Genomic DNA, 23,927 nt, shown 5'->3' with positions numbered 1-23,927 from the left:
TGGCTTGACCAATTCATAAACTACATTTAAGTGCATAACCTAAAAAATGCTGGACTATAGTTGTGCTACATTTGAAGGTATGCTTGGATGGAGAATGTTGGACTCTGAAATAGGAATGAGAATAAATGATTTCTATATCAGCTATTTTGACTGGAGCAAGTTCTATTCTCATTTCGGTTTCAAGAAAAAAAAAGACATGCCTTATTTCCTCCAAAACTTGATTCGTACTTTTTTTTTTTTTCTCGTATTCAAATTCTATTCTGATTCCAATTTCGATTTCGATCACGAACTAAAAATATGGAGGGATATAAAGCTGTGATTTACAACGAGCCAGGCCATTCAAGGGTTCATCATCAATTTGGTACTTGATTCAACCCACCCGGCTTTCATTGCAGTTGCTTCCATTCCATCACCAGCATTACCCCCAGAGCTATCTCAGAGGGATTTATACACACGTATAGGAGGCTGGCACCCAAAAGGAGTATGCCTACGAGTCGGACTAATTTTCTTCCCACTGGATCCCAACTGGTTTGGAATGTCTATTTGGCTTCTGATGAGGTTGCTGAGAGTTCCACATCCAGGTGTCTAGTTTGAATTTTGAGCCCTAGGCCGTGGCCCACCAGTGTCAGTTTCCAACGTTCCATCCACCCCTGCAGCTGGGAACAGCCATGAAGGTCCGCGTCTTTTTGAATTTTGCTGGCTGCCGTGGGGTGGGAGGGGCCTACCGTTCCATTTCCATGAAGTTGGTGTGGTCGACATGGCTGAAATGGTTACGTAAGTACAAAACTCAAATGCATGGGAGGAGAAGGATGGGTGAGAGAGAGAGAGAGAGAGAGAGAGAGAGAGGAGAGGAGGGGAGGTGTTGTACCTGTTTCAAGTATGACTTCGATCAAACCGCGTTACTTGATTTGTCTTGGTACTATTTGGTCAGACTGGTGACTCCATTGTTCAACATGGCCGAAACTTAAAAGAGAGAAGACCCCAGTACCGTAGAAGATAGAACAAAAATATTGCAGGGAAACAGGAAGGTAGTTCCTAAATGAAGACAAAGAAAAAGCAAGGCCGGAATTGCCATCATGTACACAAGTGTCACATTCCTATGTGACACAAGTGCATGGCTTTCACATTAAGGTTAGATAAGCCATCATGTACGCATAGAAAAAACCTACACTTATACTTAGCTAAAATAACAACATTCTCATGTAAAAATTTTAAATTACTCTTAAGTGAGAAGAAAAATACATATGGTTTTTTATATTTTTAGATGGATGTTGTATCACTTTAAATTATTTTGGTCATTTTTAAAATTTTTCCGGCGTAGCATTAGTTCTTATTTAAAATTAACAGTTTGAAAAAATATCCTATTAAGTTATAGATTAAAATGTTGAATAAAATTAAAACTCAGATAGATAAGCATAAGTTTTTCAAATTATTAGATATAAGTATAATTCATGTCTAATTTTAGAGATTTTTTTTTTTCTACTCTGCTTAGGGTCTATATCCTATTGACAATGACTCCTCTCCCTCCATCTCGCTCTTGTGTGCGGACGCGCTTGTCTATTGTTGCAGTATCGGTTGAGAGAACATGATTACAAGATTTGCAAACGATATCCGGAATTCGTGGCCGGCCCCTTGTTTTGCTCTCTCTCTCTCTCTCTCTCTCTCTCTCTTCGTAGTTCATGGTTTCCCAACGGTCCAGTATTACTACAAACCGGAGTCAATTACTGCCAATGGAGACAGCCCCCCAAGATTTCAAAATTTTAGATGACATGGTTGTCCTCGCAATGGGCTCCCAATATCATTGTTGACCATTCAGACGATGTTAGTCAAACTCTAACCAGGAGTTTCCACACCAACTTTTGATTGGATATTTTCTTTTTATATATATATATATATATGTAGAGGTTGGATGGATCATTGACTTTTAGTATGAATACATTCGATAACATTACAAAAGAAGAGTTAGGAGGTGAGGAATGATTTTGTAGTTGTCCCATAAAAAGCTAATGCTGAGCGATAAAAGAGACAATTCATTCAGCCGTCCTGTTTGCTTCCTTACAGACATATTTAGATATGTTCTTCAAAGATGAACGTCGGCGGTCATAATAGCTAATATTCTCTGTTATTAATGAAAAGCAATATAGCCAACGGCAACTCATCGATGCCACTTTTGATAAAATAACACAAGGACAAGTGCAGTGAAGGTGCAGCAACAGTAGAATCGTAGTATGAAACTGAAATAGGATGTCTAGAAATAACTTGGTATTTGTGTTCAGCAAATGAGATGCAAGTAAAAATGTTTGCCGAGCACCATCTCACAGTCTGAGTTTAGAAAAAAATTTAAATTGGATGACCAATGAACAAATGATAATAATAAAATATTATGATAAGAGGATGTATAATATTAGTGGGGTTGGAGACTCCACCTCTAAGTTCCACTCAAGAAACATGGCTTTGCCTCCTACTATTGTAATTATTTGTCCTGCTTTCTTTGCAACCTATGTCTACATGGCAAACACTAATTACGATACTAAAATTTTAAGTTAAAAAAAAAAAATTATTTATTTATAATTAGAATGGGTGCTATGTAAGTAGGGGTGTCCACTGAGGCCACAATCCCATTAATCCAATCCAATAACGAAATTTGAAGCCTAATAAATCATTTGATTAGATTTGCTCTCAAAATCAAACTTATAGTCCCCTCACATTAAAAAAAAAAAAAATCAGACTAAATGAAATTGAAACTCAAATTTCTATATCTTTCGTTGTACCTACCTCATCCTTGCGATGCAGTGCCCTTGGCCTTGCTCTTAGGGCTCGTTTGGTTCGCAGGAAGCATTTTTTCTTCTAGGAATATGATTCCTGGAAAATAAATTCTTAGGAAGAGGATGTCTAGGAAAGTACTTTTGGCATGTTTGGTTGACCATGGGAAAGTGACAAATTTCCAAAGTGCTTATGTTTGGTTGGCCATCCACTTTCCTAGGAAAGTTATGTATAATTCTTATTATGCCTTTAATAAAAATTAGGTTTTTAATGCTTCTTTAATGCTTCTTTAATGCTGAAGGGACTTTTTGGAAAAAAGTAAAAATATAGTGATTTCCGCCTCATGGGAAAGACTTTCCCTTCTCTCTTCTTTGAAAACTTCAACCAAATAAGAGCCATCTCATTACTTTTCCGTTGACCATACTTCTCCCCCTTCTTTTCCCACGAACCAAATGAGCCCTTAGTGCTTTGATTCATGGTTAGACATAGAGGCTATCTAAATTTTGGGTCAACCGCTAAGCGCAAAAGGTCCATGGACGGCCGTTATCTTGGACCGCGACCCCGGCGATGAGTGGCACGTTGGTAATTGTCATTCATTTGGGTGGGCATTCTCGTAAAGGGTTTCCGGCACGGCGATTTGGGCGGCTATTCCTTTCGCAACCAACGGTAAAAACAAGAACGGAAAGAATTCTAGCTATCGATCGTCTCTTCTATTAATATCTTTGTTCGCTGAACCTTTTTTCTTGGGAAGGAATTGGGATCTTTTTCTCTTGCCGACAAACGTCGACGAGCTCTCTTTGTTTTCCGGCGATTCCTGCCGTCGTGATCTGAATCGCCGACGCGGCGCGGGGAGAGGACAAAGCTTGGATCTGGTGGCGGGGTCCAGGATCGGATCTGGTCGGAGGCCGCGAGATCGGGATGGACGGACGAGATTGAGGCTTCCTTCCCCTCCTCGCCATGGGCGGATGCTTGTCCGTCGAGGAGCCCCAGCTCCCTCCCAACAAGAAACCAGGTCTCTCTCTCTCTCTCTCTCTCTCTCTCTCTCTCTCTCTCTCCCTCCCCGCGCCCCCCTCCCCTCTCCCTCCCCGTCCCTCTCTCTTCTAAGAGTTCATAATCGTTTAAAAGTTCGGTTTTCTTGAAAAAATATTCTTTTTTTTACCATAATTATTTCGGCAAGGGGAGTGGATCTCTTGCAATTTTTTGAGAAATTAGAACAGAGAGAGAGAGAGAGAGGGGTTATCATGTTGTTCAATTCTTCTCTAGTCATTTTGGACAGTGGATAGAACTGATAGTCGCGAAATGTGGTATGGAATCTGGGTCAAAAATCGGATCTTTACCCGCATAGAGGCAGAGTAGCAGCCCCCTTTAATGAAGAGAATCTTGAGAGAGAGTGGGAGTGGAAATCTTTTAAAACATTCGCACATTGAGGTTGGTGATGATAATATATTTTAATTTTGGTTCCTTTGCAAAGTTTTAATGTTGTTATTCATTAAAGATTGATGGGTAAGTAATAGCAAGTGGGAAGAACATAGTGGTGATATATGAGATTTTTAGATGTGAAATTGATTACTGGGCTCCGAATGGGATTTTAATTCAGTGCTTGCGTGAAAGCATACCACATGGGTCTTGATATGGGCAGTATTAGGCTGGCTATTTGAAGAAGGTAAACAAGAAATGCTTGTAAATGTCTGCAGACTGGTTTGGAATATTGGCTCTAAAAAGTTTTCATACTGCTGCGCACTGAAAATCTGCAAATGTGTTAAAGAGTTGTTGACATGCTTTAATTCTGTGACAGAAATATATACCAAGTTTTGCATCTTTCTATTTTAGTTTAGCAAAAGGTTCTGAACAGTGCAAGTATGTATGAGATGACCTTAGCAGCTTGTCTGGATGTCAGATAGGATATACATGGCAATAAGTAGAATCTGTATGTATATCTGGTAGGTAGTACCATTATGATAGGGTTAATAGTGGTGAACAACTAAGTTGGGTTCTGTGTTGGAGATTTTAGGCGGCCTAATGGAGGTTTTTTTTTTTTTTAAGGGATTCTCTACAGCCAAGTTGCAGGAAATTTCTATAACCTAGACACATGGCAGATTTTGATAAGTGAAAAAGAAATCCAAGGTCAGAGAGTAAAGCAAATGTGGTTTAGGTTTGCCATGGAGTGGGAATTTACTTTTGGTGGGCTTTGAGATTCTAAGCAGCTCACTCACACGGTTTTGTTACGCTGGTTAACAAATGATAGTGGACATGCGTCTCAGAGTCCGTCTGTATGGCAGACAGGCCTGAGGTGGAAACTCAGTTTCTACTTTGCAGTAGACCTAATCCACATCCAGCTAGAGGGGGCATGACGAGTGGGGGTGCTTCGATAGATGTTATCATGAAGGAAAAAAAAAGAACATATGATTCCACCTAGCAACATTTGGAGATGTAGGGTTTATGAAGTCAATTTCAGGTTAATGACACATGGCTCTTCATAATGATTATGGTTAACTTCTCTCAGAACTTACTGCATCATCAGATAAAAGACAACTTAGATGGCAATGTAGGTTAAATAGGTATAGAACAAGATTTTAAATATATATCAGCATTTATAAGAAGTTTCCTAGAAACAACAATTTTAGTATTAATAGCCATAACACAGTGCTTTTACATTTTAAATATAAAAAGTATACTGTAATGTGCAACCTAACTGGCCTTCATACCACATAACTTTATAGTCGATGAAAATTAACCTGAGCTACACGTTCTTACCCTAGTAGAGACTCTCTATAGAAAGGATGCACATTGGGATGGACCAATTAATGGATCACCTAACCTAGTCACGTTGACATGCTAAGCAAAGTTATCACTGGGTTGGGGTGGGCTCAAACTCGAGTATGAAAAGTGGTCCAGGTGACATTCTGATCAACATTGAGCCATTTTTTGTGCCTATAACAATCTGACCCAACCTGGCCCACATGTATGGACAACCAGACATGCATGTTGTGTCTACAATCTATATATATGTATATCACAATACTTATATTCTGATAGCACTTAAATTCCACTTGTAATAATAAAATTACTGATGTAGTATGTTAATTTCTATATACAAAATCAAGAAAAAGAAAGTCATTTTGGTAAAATCTAACACGCTGGACTTTTTTGGGGGCCTGAATTCAATTTATAAAGCTGTGGCCTTGGTCATGCTGTATTAAGCATGGATTGAGCATGGGCTGGGATGAACATGGGTCAAGTCTATTGTGGGCCAAGCCTATGGCCACCTCAAGTGCAGCCCAGGTTACCCGATGTGCACCCCATTTCTCTAGTCTAACCCACTATAAAATTGTTCAAATAAAGGCTCATCATCGAGTTACAGGGTTTCAATTATTGTCCATTTGATTATTGCTGTTGCAGGCCATCCAGAAGACTTAAGAGTGACAGACATAAGAAAGTAAGGACATTAATGTTAAGATTATGTTCTCTGGCCTCATTTTTTATTATTGTCATATTAAGCAGTGGTTATGGCTGTGTTAATTTTTTGCTTTTTCCTGATTTCTCTTATTCTGTAACCAGTTAAAATATGCAAAGGTGCATCTGATGTCAAAGGTGAGGTAAGCATGCTGGCCCCTCCCAAGGGTGTTGAAGACTTGCGGTCGATAGGTGGATATGAAAATGTCAACATATTTTCATATAATGAGTTGAGAGCAGCCACCAAGAATTTTCGACCAGATCAAATTCTCGGAGAGGGTGGATTTGGAATTGTTTATAAAGGTGTTATTGATGAAAATGTCAGGCCAGGTTTCAAATCCACTTATGTTGCTGTCAAAGAGCTCAATCCAGAAGGCTTCCAGGGAGACAAGGAATGGCTGGTAACTTTTTCTTATTTGATCTCTGTTATGTTAGTTTGAATTCAGATTATCATACTGTTTTGTTTTCCAGCATGACATTCTCTAAACAGTATAAAGTACTACGATAAAATAATGAAGAGATTATATTACTGTTTCATTTATAGTTTCTTTTAAACATAAACCAAAGAGGTGGCTAATTAGTCAGGCAAGGTTATGCCTGGTCTCTTATTCTACTTCGTTGTAATGGGAATGCAGGACTCTAGTTATGGTTCTTGGGTCACCCCTACTTGATAGTTAGGAACAACTTTAACTACAAGAATCAAAAACCCATCTTGTGATGTGACATAGTATTAGTGAGAGTTATGCTAACAGAGTGCAGAAACTATGTGTGCCAGCCTTGGCCCCCTTTTTGAGGCTTTTGTTGGTTGTATGGGCCTTTACTTTTTGGCATATATCTACAGATAGGTTCATTTTGTCCAGGCATCCTAAATCATGTCAAGTCTTTAAGAAGATATTACTGTGACTCTAGCTTATTGGATCACCGAGTAGACTCAATCATGGAGAAGACACCTAAGAGTGCTCCTAATTAGTCGCTTCCTCTCAGTCTGTCTAATCTTAGATCCTTGAAACACAACAGACAGGAGTTGTTTTTTTGTGGTTTTTTAACTTTGTTGCTCCTGCATCCGGGATATACCCAACCATAATCTGCTTTGGAACCATGAACATTGATATGAAAATGAAGAACCCAAGCTTACGTACCTATCAGGATACAAGGAAGGAACTATTGTATTTTATGAGAATAGATTCTAACATCTAGATTTCCAGGTCAAACTGAAAAACAAAATGTGACCATAAATGCAATTGCTGAAGTTGCACATAGTTTTTTTTCTAATGCTTTAGTCATACATGTACAAAAGCTAATGAGATCATCTTTTCTTTTCTTCAGGCAGAAGTCAACTATCTCGGGCAGCTTAGCCATCCAAATCTTGTCAAACTTATTGGTTATTGCTGTGAAAATGAACACAGACTGCTGGTTTATGAGTACATGGCGTGTGGCAGCCTTGAAAGGCACCTTTTCCGACGTATGTTCAGTATTAAATACTTAGTAATAAATTTTTTCTGCTTTGTTTAATAAATCTGTTTTATTACTCTAACTGAAATCTGCAATTTAGCATTTGTAAGTGAAGGTTGATATCAGTAAAATATACCATCTATACTGAAACTGAAATATAAAAGAAATACGACATATTGTAAGTGAAAATTAGGCATACAAAATCTTGCAGTAAATTCTACACACAGGATTATTTCAGATAGAAAGTGCTATTCCCTAATAAATAACTAAATAAATAAGTCGAGCCTACAACCAGATGGATGGCATTTATTTTCTGAAGATTATGAGAGCGAGAGAGAGAGAGAGAGAGATTTTGTATCATGGGATGGAGTATTTTTTTTTTGGGCCCCCAGGGGGGGGGGGGTGTGGTGGAGTGAGAATTAAGGCATAGCTGACATCATATATATGCAGCAAACTGCTGCTTTCTGCTTGTAGGCTCAGATGCCTTAAAGTATTCTCTAGGTAAATTTAAACTTCTTGCAGAGATATAGCTTAGCAAATGCTGTGAGTGTGCACATTATACGACAATGTTTTGACGCCTATTTCTTCTTTGTTATTAGGGATTACACTTACAATGCCATGGTCTACTCGTATGAAGATTGCACTTGATGCTGCAAGGGGGCTTGCTTTTCTTCATGGACTCGAAAGACCCATCATTTATCGTGACTTCAAGACATCAAATATCTTACTAGATGCGGTTCGTGCCTATTTTGTAGAATTGGAAGTTTTTATGTACAATTGTAATAGAGGTTTTGCAATCTCGACACTGGATCCCGTATAGGCATTGTTCTGGTGCAGTGTTGGTATTGCCTGGTATGGGATCGGTTCGGTGTAGCAATGGTCAGTATGCCTCTCGTACCACATATCATTTTTTGGTATTAGTACGGTACAGTATGCTCGATACGGACCAGTACAACATACCATGATCTAGTAATCATATGTGTAACTAATAATTTTAATTGATTCAAAATCCTCTATAATCTATTAAAGTCAAATATAGTTGTAGTAGGTGAAGTTTATCACTATGTATATGTATATATATAATGTATATATTCGCTAACATATATGCAAACAAACCTATTAGATTATATTAGGAGGCAAAGCATCCAATGTACGATAGTTATAAGGTATTGAAATTTCAATAAACTTATTGATTCCATCATCATTAGGTGGGACTACTTTGTGTTTCCATTGTATAAATTAACATGTATAATTTGTATTTGGTAAGTATTAACTTACGGATAGTAGTTGTAACAGCTCAACTTAGTAATCTGTAGATTCTGATGTATGGCTTATGTGTCCTTCAAAAAAAGGAGAGAGAGAGAGAAACAAAGAACATAATGTAGCTCAACACTAAATCTAGGCAGCAGCCTAGACAATAATGTTTCTTGGCAGAATACGCATTTGCTGATGCACCCTGATAAAGTGCCTATTTAGCCACCTGTGGCAGCAGTTCAGCCTTTCGACAAGTATGACTCAAAGATTTGATGTCAGGGTATCAATAATTTTTTAGATGTGAAGCTTGTGATGAGATATTTAAGAACATCTAAACATTCTCAGTAAAAAAAAGAAAAAGAAACAGTGGACACGTATAAGTAGATTAACTTGAAACGAGATTTAAATTGTCAGTACCAGTACTTTACCAGTACTGTATCATACATGGTATGCTCGTTAGCGTGGGCGCAATAGCATGCATTGATATGGTATGGTATCTACCAAGGGGTGTACCAGTATTGGTATGGCCAGTATGGACCGCTATGGTACTTCAATCCATAACTTGAAATTTGTATATCTAAATCCATATACAGTTTCCAAAAGAAATATAAAACATTTGTATTATATTAAATCCATTATCTGTTTATGAATAATAAAGGATTTAGGTAGAATCTTTGATTCTGAACATTGATTATATAAAATTCAAACTACCTTATCACCTGTTATTTGTACTCATTGCCTTTACAATATGTCTTGAGGAGTGACTTCATGAGTTAATTTACCCATTTCGCTTTGGAAAAGCAAGGAGAAAAAAAGGTTTGATAGCATTTCACAGAACTGCTGGGTGTATTTGTGCACACAACTTGTGAATTTTTCTGAGTATTTGCCTACCTTATTGTTTAACTGTAACTTTAGCTAAAATTATTTTCCTGAATGACTATTGAATGGATGACAATTTGCTGAAATTTATGGATAATATTTAAATTGCAATCTCATTCTGTTGTCTAATGTCAATTCTTACCTTGCAGGATTATAATGCTAAACTTTCAGATTTTGGCCTTGCCAAGGAGGGACCTATGGGAGACCAAACACATGTCTCCACTAGGGTCATGGGTACCTATGGTTATGCGGCCCCTGAGTATGTAATGACTGGTGAGTCTGCTAAAAGTACAGCATGTTTGCAATATATACATCTGTTTAGGGAAACTTCTATGATATTGTTAGATGTATGATGAGTCACTCACTAAAACTCTTATTACCATATTCAATTCATGACTTGAGAACTTTTGAATTTTGATGCTTGCATTTGTGTGGGAGGGTCAGATATTTTTCTATCAGAATAAAGCTGTAGGCAAATCTTGGAATATTCTTCAGCCAGGTGGCAAATTCTTAGGCAGAACTTTCTATTCCAAAATTACCCTTCTTTTCTTTAATTCCTTTCCTCTCACCTCCCAGTCCGCAGCCACTAGGACACCCCGTGTTGAACTGGACAGGTCCCCCTGTGGGTCATGGCCATCCATGCATCACATTGTGGCCCATATCACATTGGCCCTACACAGCAGATGTACTTCGTTCCTAGTGTGATGCCCAAGTGCAGCCATAATCCCCGGGGAGACTCCAGTTCAAGTGTGAAATGGAGATGATTTGGCTCCTGTGTTATTTTTTTTTCAAAAAAAAGTCCCATGTGACTATTATAAGTATTAAAATCAAAATAAAAACTGTTACAATAATATTTAACAGAAAATAATAGGCATTAATGGAATAATAATGTATTATTTTCTAAATTACTATTTATTCAATGAAAAAATATTTTCTAATTATATTTTTGTGAGTAAAATAGAAAAAAAATTAAATTTAAAAAAAAAATTATAAATGACAAATAGTGACAATTTTATATAAATTGCCATTATAACAAGCTAGGTAAAATAGTGATTGTTAATTAAATATATATGGCTAAGATGTATAATATTGTGGGTTCTCTTGAACTGTTCTAATGGCCATTATAGTGTTACAATGGTCATTCATTAAAACCATGGGTGGAATACATATACCGACACTGAGAGCTTATATATAATAATGATCATTATAATGTTATGCAGGAGAATTAGATATAAAATTTTTTGATGTAACTACTGACTGTGATTGTGTGGCTGTTGTTTGCTATCTTATTTAGAGAATGGTACAATACAAAAAACCACTCTCTCTTTTACACAAGCAGCTATAATATAAAATAAACTGTTATAACAGTCCTTTCTTTTGTTATATGTATGTATGCACATGAATGTATGTATATATGTATGTTTGTCATATGATGGAGAGGACCCAGATTTATTATAATGTTTATAAGGAAATACATAGTTTGTTTATTTATCATTACATAACTTTTGTCTTGACAAGTATTAACACATTACATGGATAACTTATGTTCTATATTGAAATCACAAAGTTAATTAGTTATTCTAAATCTTCTATGTTACTTATACCTTCACTTGCAAGCATGATTAACTGATTGATAGGTAAAATTACTCTATCTTCATCTAACTATTTATAATTTAAATATATTTAGGGATTTTGGAACTACCGTATTAGCTTTTAGATTTTTATATATTTTATTTAAATGAGATTTATAATTTTTTTGTCTTTTTCAGATGTAAATATTAGAACAACAATTCAACTTTATTTATATGAACTTTAGTATTTTTATTTGTTGCTTTGTTATTTGAGATACAGATATGAAGAGTGCTACAGATTCTTGTTGTCAATTTTTCAATGGATTGACGGTTTCTCTAATTTGGTGATATGGACTAAAGGCAATGTATGTTTAATTATATTGTGAGGATTTGTTGTTCTTGGTATTACTTGCTGTAAATTTAGTACTTTCAGTGACATATGTAAATAAAACAAGAAAACAGTAATATGTGTATCAATATATCTCTTTTTAGCAATATTCAAGTAGCAAAATTTTTGTAAGAAGTATGAAACCCATAGGTTTTTTTGCTTCTTATACCTTTTGTATTAAAATTTCATTTATAAGTAATGTTGGTCTATTGTTGTATATGTGTAGCTAATCAAGTAGGTCTACAGAGGTGCCTCCCCCCCCCCCCCCCCTCTTCAGGCAATGCCTACAACCTTTTGGTCTTTTTGGGTTTTGTGAGTCCTACATAGTGAGCAGGGATTTTTGCTAATTCATTGGTTTTTATCTATTCCAAATAGGTTTACAGTAATCTTCAGAATTAGCAACGCATCTCTAGTACCTTTGTTAGCATTATGTTTAATTTTGTTTTTAAGTTTGGTGGTTGGTCTCTCCATTGTAGGTTCTTTTTATGAAAAAAATAATCTTTATTCTGAAACAAAAATCACTTTTTTCCATACCCCTAAAGGAACATGGATATTTTCTTGCTTTTCCTCGTCATCCCCTAAAGACACTGTTTCTGATGGAGAGCTGCTTTATCTTTTTAGTCAATTGTCTGTTGATCAAATTATTATCAGCTGCATTCTTTTTAAGTCTGTACATAGGTAAAATATATTGGAACTGCAAGGAAATGTGTGTTCTTTTCTGGTCTAGCATTGAACTCTTTTTTCCCCTTATGTTCTGTAGCAAGCGTACCTTATACTTCTCAGACAAGCGGCTTTTAAACTAATCCCTGTAGTTTTCATTTGCCACAGGCCATTTAACTGCCAGGAGTGATGTTTATGGTTTTGGAGTTGTGCTTCTCGAGATGCTCATAGGAAGAAAGGCAATGGACAAGAGCAGGCCTAGCCGAGAACACAACCTAGTCGTGTGGGCTCGTCCACTCTTGATCCATAACAGGAAGTTGCTGAAGATCATAGATCCAAGAATGGAAGGGCAATACTCTACCAAGGTGGCAGCAGAGGTTGCCGGTTTAGCATATCGGTGCCTCAGCCAGAACCCTAAAGGGAGGCCCATCATGAGCCAGGTAGTTGAAACCCTTGAAGGCATTCGGGACCTACCTGAGAGCAGGGAAGGCATCCTGCTCCAGAGCTGTGGCAGTGCTGTGACCCTCTATGAGGTTCCTAAAGAAACAGTAGATAGCAGCACTGATAAGAAACACTCCAGCGAAAATGCAGGTGAAAATGAACAGAAGGAACATAGCAGAAAAACAAAGCCTAATAGTTGCAGGAGCAAAAGTGAACCCCCTATGGAATATAATCTGGATAGTCCCTCGCCAGATTATGATGGCCTGCCACCAAAATCTTCTTGTGATGGCGGTGCAAAGCCATCTTTTGATGAGGTCGATATGTAAATGATGTGATGATTGTTAAACTTGTCCAGTACATCATTATTTTTGTACTAGATGTCACCATTTCAGGTGCTGTACCATATGAAAGCAGAGGATATAAAATTTTTGAATGGAGAATATCACCCTAAAGCATATATGTCAGAACCTTATCCCTTTGCATCCCAGCAAAAGAGGTTAGCTAGTGATAATATTATCAACAGGCATTGTACATCTTACGGAAAGATTTGAAGTTATTTAGATGAGTACAATTTGCCAAATTAAACATATTACATAATCCTCAGCACTAGTGTTCTGCATGTCTGCTCCTGGATATGCAGTTCAGACATTTACCATCACAGAGGTTTCAGGATTGCATTCCTTGCAGAATGAGCTGCTATAATGCATCAGGTGGCACATGTTTTAACCCATGATTTCATGCATTACCAAAATAGATTAAAAATTAAATATCAGAAAGCTTCATCAGATACCTAGGATACTGCAGGCTGGAGTTTCTGCTTGGCAACTATCATCCCCTGTTGGAAGCACCTGATGCATTATAGGCTGGAGTTCAGACATTTTAGTTTCCTTGGACCCTAGTTGGAAGCACTTCCCTGTGACAGGAACAAAATTTGTATAAGCACAAGCCTCAAATCCAAAGATACCAAGCTCCAACGATGTGCAGCAAAAGTCAAATTCCTCAACATGGAAAATGATTGAAATTGAAGGCACTACTAATGCGAATGCATATATTTGTCTTCTAGTCAGGTAAGATTTTAATTGTTACATAATATGTGCAAAGATAGCTCAGCATTTTGTGACTGTGATCACAACTCTCCACCACATGAATATTTATGCCTCCAAACAGCCTGGATCGACAACACATCAAAAGCAGAGATAATAATGCCAAATTATGAGAATATGTTGGTATCCTTCCAGAGCATCAAGTTCTCTAGTAACCTAATACTCTTGACAGCATAAGATGATTGCTCCCATTTCTGTGTTCTTTCCATTTTCCACTCTTTGGATCAGTTTCACCCACTTAAACGACTCTTACTATGGTAAGCTAAATTACAAACACTCTAATATATCCATTAGCAATAAGCAACTGAAAAGCATTTTCTCATGCACATGAAGTTCAATTGATTTTTGTTTCTTCTACTTTAGAAAGAAGGAAAAAAAAGAGAGAGAAACCTAAGAAGCATAATAATACACCTCCTAGAAACTGTATGATTTTTCCCTCAAAAGTGTTGGATGAAAAGCGACAAGGCAATATTGCAAAGGGATGGGGTGCAGTGACATCACTGGCATGACTTCTTATGCACATAATAACACGAACTCAACCTGAGGGTGTTCCGATCATTATCGGTCAATGAAGTGATGCAGGATAGAGGGAGAAAAGATAGAGAGAGAAGAGAGAAAAAGAAGAGGGGCGAGAAGAAAAGGAGAGGAAGAAGAGGAGAGAGGAAGACTGGGAGAGAGAGGGGATATCTCAATAATTCAAGCTGTATTCTCAATTAACATAGCAATGGGTTTATATAGATAACCCAAAACCCTAATAAGAATATGCATAAAAATAAAATATTAGAGTCCACATAAAATTATAATGCTAAAGTCTGCAAAATTCTAGTTCCAGAGTCCACATAAAAATAAAATTCCCTAGATCTATATCTGCACCTAACAGGAGCATTCAGAAATTTTGGGACTAAAGTTATGGCAAGTACCTGCATGGGGCTTCACCCCATACTTGGCTCAAATTTGCCAGAAGTTGTGTTACAGAGATTCTGTCTACTGGATCAGAGAATCCCACAGCCGCCAGTTCCCGTAATGCTAACAGGAATTCCATCTGCACTTTTGAAGACATAAAAACGTGCCTTGGTTCATGAGCAATACTTAAATCCACCACCTAGAACAAAATAATAGATAGAAATATGGTTATCTTGGACTGAATTGCATCGCTTGTTAAAAATATAAAAATGACAGCTAGAGCAGATCTAAAATACAAGGTGGTGCCATGATCCATTTTGCACAATTTACAAGGCATGTAGCATCCAAAACTACAGACATCTGCAGTCATGAAGGATCAACAACTTGCCTGTTGCAACCAAGATATTGTGGAATCCAGAAACCTTTGATCCAGAAAGCACGTAGTCAGAATGCTCAGAACTGCACTTGCCGTCTCACATGACAGTCTGTCCAGAACAGGCCCGGTTCGATCCATAAGCTCGATTAGATAGAGATCATCACCAGAATACAGAGCTTCAACATATGCAGACTCCAGATCTCCAACACTAATAAACTCCTTAACCCGTTGCCAGAAGCCAGTCACATCTTCCAAGTTACTTTGCCTGACACTAACATTACAAGCTGAAACAGAATGTAAAGCCTTCACATCTCTTGCTTGACTGCTGCCTGAGCTGTGAGCGTTTCTTCCTGAGTTCTTCTGTCTGCAGTTTGCTACAGGATTTCTGATTATGTTCAGTGTAGGATCCCTCCAGAGTGCCACTCCATCTTTGACCGAAGTGCTTGACCTGCTTTTCAAAGATGCATTTTCATGCCACAGTTCCTTGTTTTTCATAGACAATAATGGTGGTTGTTTGTAATTAGAATCCGTCAATGGCCTAGGCATGCACATAGAGAACTGAGGAGATGAAAAAAGACTTTGAATTTTCTTCAAAAATCTTGAGCTAGTGAAGTTAGAATATTTTTCATTCTGAGTAATGCCTTGTGATATTTTATCTACAGCACGTTCCAAATTATGCACCCTCAACTTGAAGGTTGACAGGTCATCTATTGCTTTTCCCATAAACACCTGAACAATGTAAAAGAGACAAAATCAGGATGGATGGAGACAAACACACGCAAAGGTGCACATATGTAGAAATACATCCACACACACACACACATGCATGCACAAGCATACAAACACATACATAGACAGGCACACATGCAGCGAGCGGGAGAGAGAGAGAGATCCAACCTACATGTCATACTAAAAGAAACATATAATTACTTGCATGTTATAAAACAGCGCCAAAAAGTAAATGACGTGCTAAATAAATTAGCTAAACATGGGTGCAAAAACAGATTGCAACTGGATCGGCTTGTCAAGGAACAAGGCAGGCCTGGATAGGAGCCCCGCCATGAGATAAGTTTGGACTTGCATGCTGGGTCAAGGTTTAAAAGTTCTGATCCCCAGAACTCTGGGATTATGCTACCTCGCCACATCCAACATGCCTAGGTCAAAATGGTACACAAGATCCAACATAAACTATGACCTCTATAAGAGTTAAAGCACAAAAGAACATGAATAATCCGGCCTAATATATCACCAAACAAGGTATACTTTCGACTTTGTTTGGCTTCCTCTCTAAATCATGTCTTGATTGTACCTTAGTCAAATTCAACTTATTCATAGTGCATAAAAAAATGATAAAAGAATTTAGAATGTTGAGCAGGCGACACCTATATGGTATCACACTTTAGACCATGCAGGGTCCGAAGATGCAGGCACTTAATAATAGCAAAGGCCATGTCAACAAGTAAAAAGGTAAGATCATGCAAATTTGGGCTAGCATATGATCCAAATATGTCTCAAAACTCAGTCAGTTTAGGTATAAAAAAGTCAAAGGAGAATAGGGTGCTAATGAACCAGAACAATTAAAAGCTTTGAGGTGTAAGGAATTGAAGTCACTTTGCATGCCAATAAAGAATATGATATATCAAGAACTTGAGAAAAAAATGAGAACTGAATAAGGACAAAACTTCACAATTCTTGGGGCAAATTCGAGGCTACATCATATCTGTATATCTTTAATGAAGGATAGCAGAGATTTGAGATAGTATGTGGTATAGGCATCAACAACATAACCTTAAGTCTTTAATAAGATGGGCCTGATACATGATCATTCTGGCACAACTTTATTTAGTAAGAAACTAAGATCCAGCAGATGACATTAGAATTATAACAAGAAGCCCCACCCCGTGTATCTCCAGTCCTCTGTATAGGTATCTCTTCACCATTCATCCCTCTTAAGGGCCAATATCATTAAAAATCATCTAATCAAATATAGAATAAAAAGATTTATGTCTGATTATTCTATAATAATCAGAGTTAATTAACAAAATACCTGTAACAGATCCAATAAGTTTGATTGCTTGGTCTCAATCTCCAGGAGTTGCTTTCTGATGAAGGCCAATTCATTTGCAGCATGCAGACAGCATCCATGCATAGTCTGTGAACAGAAGTCTGTAACAGTTGAATCCAAACTCTGGCTCTCCTGAGTTCTAAGGAGTTCAGGTTCTATCTCCCCAGTGACATGCTTGTGATTTGGCCCAATTAGGTTCGCTGAATCACAATCCTCAAGACACTGATGAGAAACAGTTACATGCGTTGTCTCATAGGTACCACTAACTAAATCTGACATGGAAAAGCATTCTGGTTTATCATCCAGCGGGTCATAATCACACTTGATATCTTGCTCTCCAGTTACATCTGCTGCTATTCCGTCATGAGCCTTTGCAATGCAATGTCCCCCAGATTCTTTCTGGTCAGCACCAGGCAAAGGCATAGCATGACATTTTGGAACTGATATCTCAATGTGCCAATCATTTGACTTTATATGTTGGTGATTCTGCACATAATTGGTACAGTCTTTCCTGACAGATAAAGGAACCCTTTTCTTTGTTGAACCGGTGGACTTGCCACTTAGAGCAGAAACAGGATCAACTTTCCTGAAAGATGTGTCCCTCCTTTCACGATCGGTAGCACTGGTAACATCATGGTAGCCCCTGCCAAAATTTTCTATGGCCAGGACATGATAAACAAGTACACAATTTGTTAACTTATATAATATAACATAACATACAAGGCTATTGCTCAAAAAAAAAAAAAAAAAAAAAAAACATACAAGGTTAAGTAATCATACACAAATTAATGTATCATTTAGTTATTCCCATAAATGGATATCAGGAATACTGATGCAATCAAGAAAACTAAATTACATCTATGCATCATGATATTATCAAAGGTAACAACTAGTGCCCAGGTAGCACATTAAATATTAAAACAGGCCAAGAACAATGATCTTCACCATACTGTCTTTAGATTCCATGCCGCTTGCGCTGCAGGTTCATAACACCATCCTTTTGCACAAATGCATGTAACATAACGCATGTAAAAATCATGGAAATATTACACTACTATATACATAGTCAAAATCATCATGATTCACTTGTCCAATGTTGTGACAAGTCAATGTCTACCGCAAAAATGCTATACACTCTGAATAAGATGCCGACTAATTGATGGTGTTCAAAAAAAGTATTTTAGGTACTTTGATCAGATATTTTGATTTAATATCAAGCATACTGCATCATAGTTGATCAGAAACTAAGAATGCTATCAGACCTTTTGTGGATGACCCAGCTTCTGAAAGTTCAGGAGAACCAGTCTCCAGAAGGGTTTTCCAGCAATGCATTGCATGCAAAATTGCATCCCGCACCGGTTTCACCTAAAAGAAAATATATAAAATCAATGTATAAAAGAATATGATATGCGATAGAATTTCAACTAGTCTAAAGTGCAAACTAACCTTGTCAAATCGACAGCCTTCAAGTGAGAGCATGCAGGAACTTTTGAAGGTCCCCAGCAAAGCTCCAGCACTGACAGCAATACCTGCTAATGCCACAGAAGCAGCTATGCGTGTCGCCCAGTCACTACTTTTAAGGGAATCCAGAATGCTGGTCAGTGCTACAGACAGAGCATGCTCTGTGGAAGCACCTCCTGCCTGAGAGAATGAGACAAAAAATTCATGCAAAATTTAAACCAGGGGGAGTGGGTTGGGGTGGTCATATGTCATGGCCATCAAACAGGGCATCCAACATAACAGAATTCTATCAAGCAGTGAAGAAATTAGAATGGGAATCTGCTTCTTTATCTAGATAAAATAGAACTTTAAATGGACAGCAAGAAAGCATCTAGCACTCCTTCACGAAACAGGAAAAAGTGTCTTCAGCATATAGATGTCAATTTGGTCCAACGTACTGATAAGAGGACTATTTCACTGGACAGTACGGTAAGACACTTTACATGATCTAGTTCTCTGCATATCTTGGAGTGCTGAGGGGTTATGGATTAAAGTAGTGGCATATACTGAATCTTTCTGTTTCAAAATCTTCCCTTATACATTATTATTTTTCATAGAAAAAAAGTTGTACATCTTTATGATGAATCATTTACAATCAGTATTAAGTATTCTTACAATAGAAGTAAGTCACAAAAGTGCCATAAGATACGATACAATTTCTTGTTCTCACTTCCATTTTCATTGAAGTCCATAGATCTCACTTACCTCGAATGATTTCTACTAAGTATTTGCTATAAATATGTCAAGTAGCTTTCAGCATTGGCAATGTTGTCCACAAGACCAGGTGAACAAAGATGGAGATTTGATGCTAGTTCGATAACCAGTTGCAAGAAGCTGTCAAACTATGAAATTAATCCCAATACAATAATTTGGCACACAAGGACTCACAAAACCAGCCCAAACAATGGGGACAGGGTTTGGTTATAGTGGTTATGGTTATATCGTGCTAGCTTTCTGCACTTGCTGACTCAATTTGGCATCAAGCTGTAAAAGGTTAAGAGGCAAATAAGACACTTTTAGAACACAAAAAGGATTTTTAATAGGTAAGGTCGACTTCAATTGAAATTACGATCACTAGACTGCCAATTGAGAGTAGGAAACCACATAAACAATTAAAAGAAGAAACCATTTTGTTAGATGTCAAGATCACAGACTCAATTAAGGCCAAAAGAAAGAGAGAAAAGAATGAACTGAGTAGTGGGATCTGGAATATCTGTCCTTAGGCATGATTTTAGATATAACATAAATAAAAGTAACACTTCCTCGTATTGGTTACACAGAACTAACTTATCAGAAACAAAAGTGCTGGAAAGAAGCATGAATAAATTTAAGTATCCTTTTGAGGAATTTATTGTCTGGTCCTGTGGTGACTCAAGCATTATAAGAGAACTGTTGCCGTAAAAGAAGACCAAAAGCCAATATGCCATCTTAAAACATATTACTCAAGTCATAATAAGCCTACTTCATAAGTTTATGTCTTCTTGGAAGCTATACATTTCATGCAATTCTAAGTTGCTTAAAGAAGGGCCGGAGGAGCTGCCTCAAGTGCTAGTGTGAGAAGCAGACCTCTTGAAGGAAACACTTAGGATGCAGGTCTTGGGACTTTTCAAGACAAATTCTAAAGTTGGTGCTGCACCCTAGGTATAAGTTCCCCACTACTGAGATACACTCCAGGTAAAAGACAATCCTTCTTGGGGCCTATTAAACGTCAAGCATCAACAGTCACTTTCTGTACTGGAACAAAGAAGTTCCCAGGAGGTGTATTTCCAAGAAAAAATTCTCAATTGATTACATCACAAAAATAACTGGGAGAACGAATAAGCAATTGATCTTTAAAGTTTAAAGAACCTACGAGTAAAGCTTGTACAGTACATTTCTTCTACTATCTGAACTCTACGGATCCATTCAAGCAATATTGCTAAAATAATGTATATTACTAAATCAAACAGGGTAGGATAACATATTAAGCCTAACGATAAATAAGTGTTTAAAGGTCAGGCAAGAAATTGTGCCAAAATAAAGGTAAGGCAAGAAAAGGGAAAAAATAAAAAAAAGTTGCAACCAATTATAAGTTTCTTACATGACAACAAATTCATATAAAGAAAAGAATAAGATGACATACAAACTATAGATATAAGCCGTAGTATGAAAGTTCCATGGGCTAAAAAGCAAGAAATTTAACCTGAACAATGCTTCTGATCAACTCGATGATCGCTGGCTTTGCCATAAAGTGTGGATTTTTGAGCAACTTAACGGCACGAGCCAGCATCTGTGGCAGAATCGACATAGGGGGGTCGTTTGCCTCATCAACCACCCTGGTTAAACACAATGCGGAGCCAGCCTGCGCGTGTCTGTTCTGCTCTCCCAAAGCATCAAAAAGAGGCCTGACCAGTGCCACAAAAGCAGAGCCTCCGCCTTCGCCACCACCAGAGCTCGTTATGCTTGTAGCCAGAACACCGCATGTTTCCACACAGGCATCCCTGACGACAGAATCCGAATCTTTGAGGCGCTTAAGTATACCGGCCACCATCCTTGGAAGGTGGGGAGCCAAAAGGCTTCCATGAGCCCTGGCCAAGGTGCCCATTACTCGCACACATTCCCTCCGAACGGCAATCTTCTGCCCGGCGTCGGTATCGGTAATGCACGAGAGAAATGGCGCGATCATGTCGCGAGCCAAGCTCTCAGCAATCTTCTCGAGCTCCTCGACCCCAATCTGGTGGGCGTCCCTGTCGGCGAGCTTGTTCAGCGAGAGGACCGTTCGGTGCTTCAGCTCGAAGACCGCCTTCTGCGAAGCGACCATCCTGCCACCTGCCCTAGCCTTCGCCTGAGCTGGATTGGACTTCATATTAATCAATCTTCCCATTGCAATGGATGATTGATCTCTTACTTCCGACCTTCCGCCTGTAATCGACCTGCTCAAAGCTCGCAACTCGATGTGCGATCTCGAGCCGCGGTAGCCGGGCTTCCTTCGAGAAGTAGAGAATGGGGAATGCCCAGGTTGATGGGAGCGGTGTCCATCAAATTTTCGAAGATCTCTCCCATTATTGCTGCTCTAATAGAATCACAATTATGACTAAAAAACTATATTTGGTGAAACTAAAGCAAATAAAGCTGGGTTTTCTCAAGGAAGAAGTCAGATCGAGCCGAGAAAAGCCCAAAAGAGAAGTAACCAAATAATGGAAAGAGAAACGACGAGCTCATAAATTTTCGAAATGGACAAAGTTTTGGATGGGATTCGAAGAATAAAGACGCTTACAAATCCTTATTCTACTAATTGAAAGCAGCTTGAAGAGAGAAAAAAAACACAAAGAAAAAGGAACGAGGGAGCTGGAGAGGGGATCCTCCATTCCAGATTACAGAAGAGAGGGAGATAATGCAATTAAAGAAGTTCAAAAAGATAATGGCAGCAGACAAAAGAACCCTAAAAATAAGCGCAGTACCCCAGAAAGTGTTGGGGAAAAAAAAGCAAGAGAGAGACGGATAGCACAGAAAGCGAGGGACAACTGCGAAACGGAGGGGCGGGAGGAGGGAGGGAGGGAGAGAGAGAGAGGCGTAGGGGATGGTGCGAAGGAAAAACGGAAGGGAGCGATTCGGAGGGGGAGGGAAGGAGGTGGTGCGTGTTTTCTTTCGTTTTCGAGCGATGAACAGGATTTCGCGCGTCGAGGGCGGGCGATTCGAAATAACGGATGAAGTGCTGCTAAGGCGTCCCAACAAACGTACCATGGTGATTACAGGGCTTGCAAAATACGATCCGATCCGCCAATTCGATAGGTATTCGATCCATCATAAATAAATTTAGATTTGGCCTAAACAGACTTAGGTCGTAAACAGATTGATCCGTTTAACCTATTTATTAATTGAATCAGATATGGATTTTAGATGTCTGGCACGTCTAACATGTTTAACTTGTTTAATATATATATGGGTCGGATTCAGAGTTATGGCTACGGAATATGGGCCTATGGCTCCAGTGGAGTAAAAGCTATAGGTGGTTACTAATTATGGCTATGGCTACCTAATGCTACCGGCACAGTGAATCGCATCAGAGATAAATGCCGAGTTATATAGTTTAAAAGGGTTGCGCAGATTATATAGTTTAAAGGGGAAACTAATGTCCGGTCCATTTTTTGACCGGACTGTAATGTTTAATCCCTGTTGAACATAACTTTAACAACCGGTCCATACCCATTTCCAGTGCATAATAAATTTTCATGAAAAGACCATAATGCCCTTCACCGCCTTCATCTTCATTTTCCCTTTTTTCCCCTATTCTGAATCCTATTCCTTCCAACTTTTAAGCCAACCCGCAAGATCCGCGAGTGCCCGTTCCGCTTCCGCATCATCGGCTCGGCCTCCAGGCCAAGTGCGACTCCCTCTCCGCCGCCGCCTTACTTGCCCTCGACCTCCACCTGTGCTTCTTCCCCACCATCGCCGCCGCGAGAGGATCCAGAGGAGAAAGGGTCTCAACCGCGCTCCACCGGCCACGTCGCCGAGCCACCGCCGGCCTCGGCACTCTTCCGGCGCCGCCAGCCTTGCGGGAGGAGGAGGGAGGAGAAGAAAGAAGAAAGAAGAAGGGGCATCGGGAAGAAGAGAAGAAAAAAGAAAAGAAAGAGAAAAGAAACAAAAAAGAAAATAAAAGAAAAAGGAAAGAAAAATAAATAAATAAATGCATAAATAAGTGTGTGTATATGAATGAATGAATAAATAAATAAAATAATAAATAAATATATTCCAATAAAATAAAATAATAAATAATAAACAACTAAATAAATAAATAACGATCCGACACTCTTCTGGCGCTACCGGCCTCGCAGGAGGAGAAGAAAGGAGGGAGGAGGAGAAGGAAGAAAGAAGAAGAAGCTTTGGGAAGAAGAGAAGAAAAAAGAAAAAAAAAGAAAAGGAAAGAAAAAGAAGAAAAGAAAAGAAAAATAAAAAAGAAAAGTAAAAAATAAAAAAATAAAGAAAAATAAAGTTAACTCGCTATTGCAATTAAGTTAGTAAGCTTGAACATAGTGCACACAGTAAAACTATCTCTGCGTGCCATTTTTCTCCATCTTAGAAATTCAGTTAGAAAACAATAACATATACTTAAATCTTGTATCACAGTTAGTACCTTATC

General features: G+C 38.3%; 2 protein-coding genes across 3 annotated transcripts; one reads left to right on the top strand and one right to left on the bottom strand.

Annotated features, from left to right (window-relative positions):
- Nucleotides 1-3,415: 3,415 nt before the first annotated feature.
- On the top strand, nt 3,416-13,313 carry LOC103701443 (putative serine/threonine-protein kinase PBL17). Of its 2 annotated transcripts, XM_008783488.5 has the most exons (7): nt 3,446-3,775; nt 6,163-6,199; nt 6,322-6,617; nt 7,543-7,678; nt 8,268-8,404; nt 9,951-10,074; nt 12,589-13,313. In XM_008783488.5, the coding sequence occupies exons 3-7, from the start codon at nt 6,366-6,368 to the stop codon at nt 13,185-13,187; spliced, it is 1,248 nt and encodes a 415-aa protein (XP_008781710.2). In that variant the 5' UTR covers nt 3,446-3,775; nt 6,163-6,199; nt 6,322-6,365; the 3' UTR covers nt 13,188-13,313. The 2 variants fall into 2 exon arrangements, with proteins under 2 accessions (XP_008781709.2, XP_008781710.2); XM_008783487.5 differs by lacking the exon at nt 6,163-6,199 and having other exon boundaries at nt 3,416-3,775.
- A 385-nt stretch (nt 13,314-13,698) lies between these two features.
- LOC103701566 (TORTIFOLIA1-like protein 2) lies at nt 13,699-21,970 on the bottom strand. The gene is made up of 7 exons (XM_088716260.2): nt 20,991-21,970; nt 18,755-18,949; nt 18,571-18,673; nt 17,291-17,964; nt 15,256-15,972; nt 14,885-15,066; nt 13,699-13,774 (listed from the first exon to the last, which is right to left on the bottom strand). Exons 1-7 carry the CDS (start codon nt 21,669-21,671, stop codon nt 13,741-13,743), a joined length of 2,586 nt encoding a protein of 861 aa, XP_088572386.2. The 5' UTR covers nt 21,672-21,970; the 3' UTR covers nt 13,699-13,740.
- Between the last annotated feature and the right edge of the window lie 1,957 nt (nt 21,971-23,927).

The sequence above is a fragment of the Phoenix dactylifera genome, chromosome 2 (assembly GCF_051530095.1).
Source record: "Phoenix dactylifera cultivar Ajwa chromosome 2, Ajwa_hap1_PhDact_Kaust_v1.1, whole genome shotgun sequence".
Lineage (NCBI taxonomy): Eukaryota > Viridiplantae > Streptophyta > Magnoliopsida > Arecales > Arecaceae > Phoenix > Phoenix dactylifera.
Note: the sequence above shows the minus strand (reverse complement) of the source record. Positions and strands in the feature narration are given on the sequence as shown.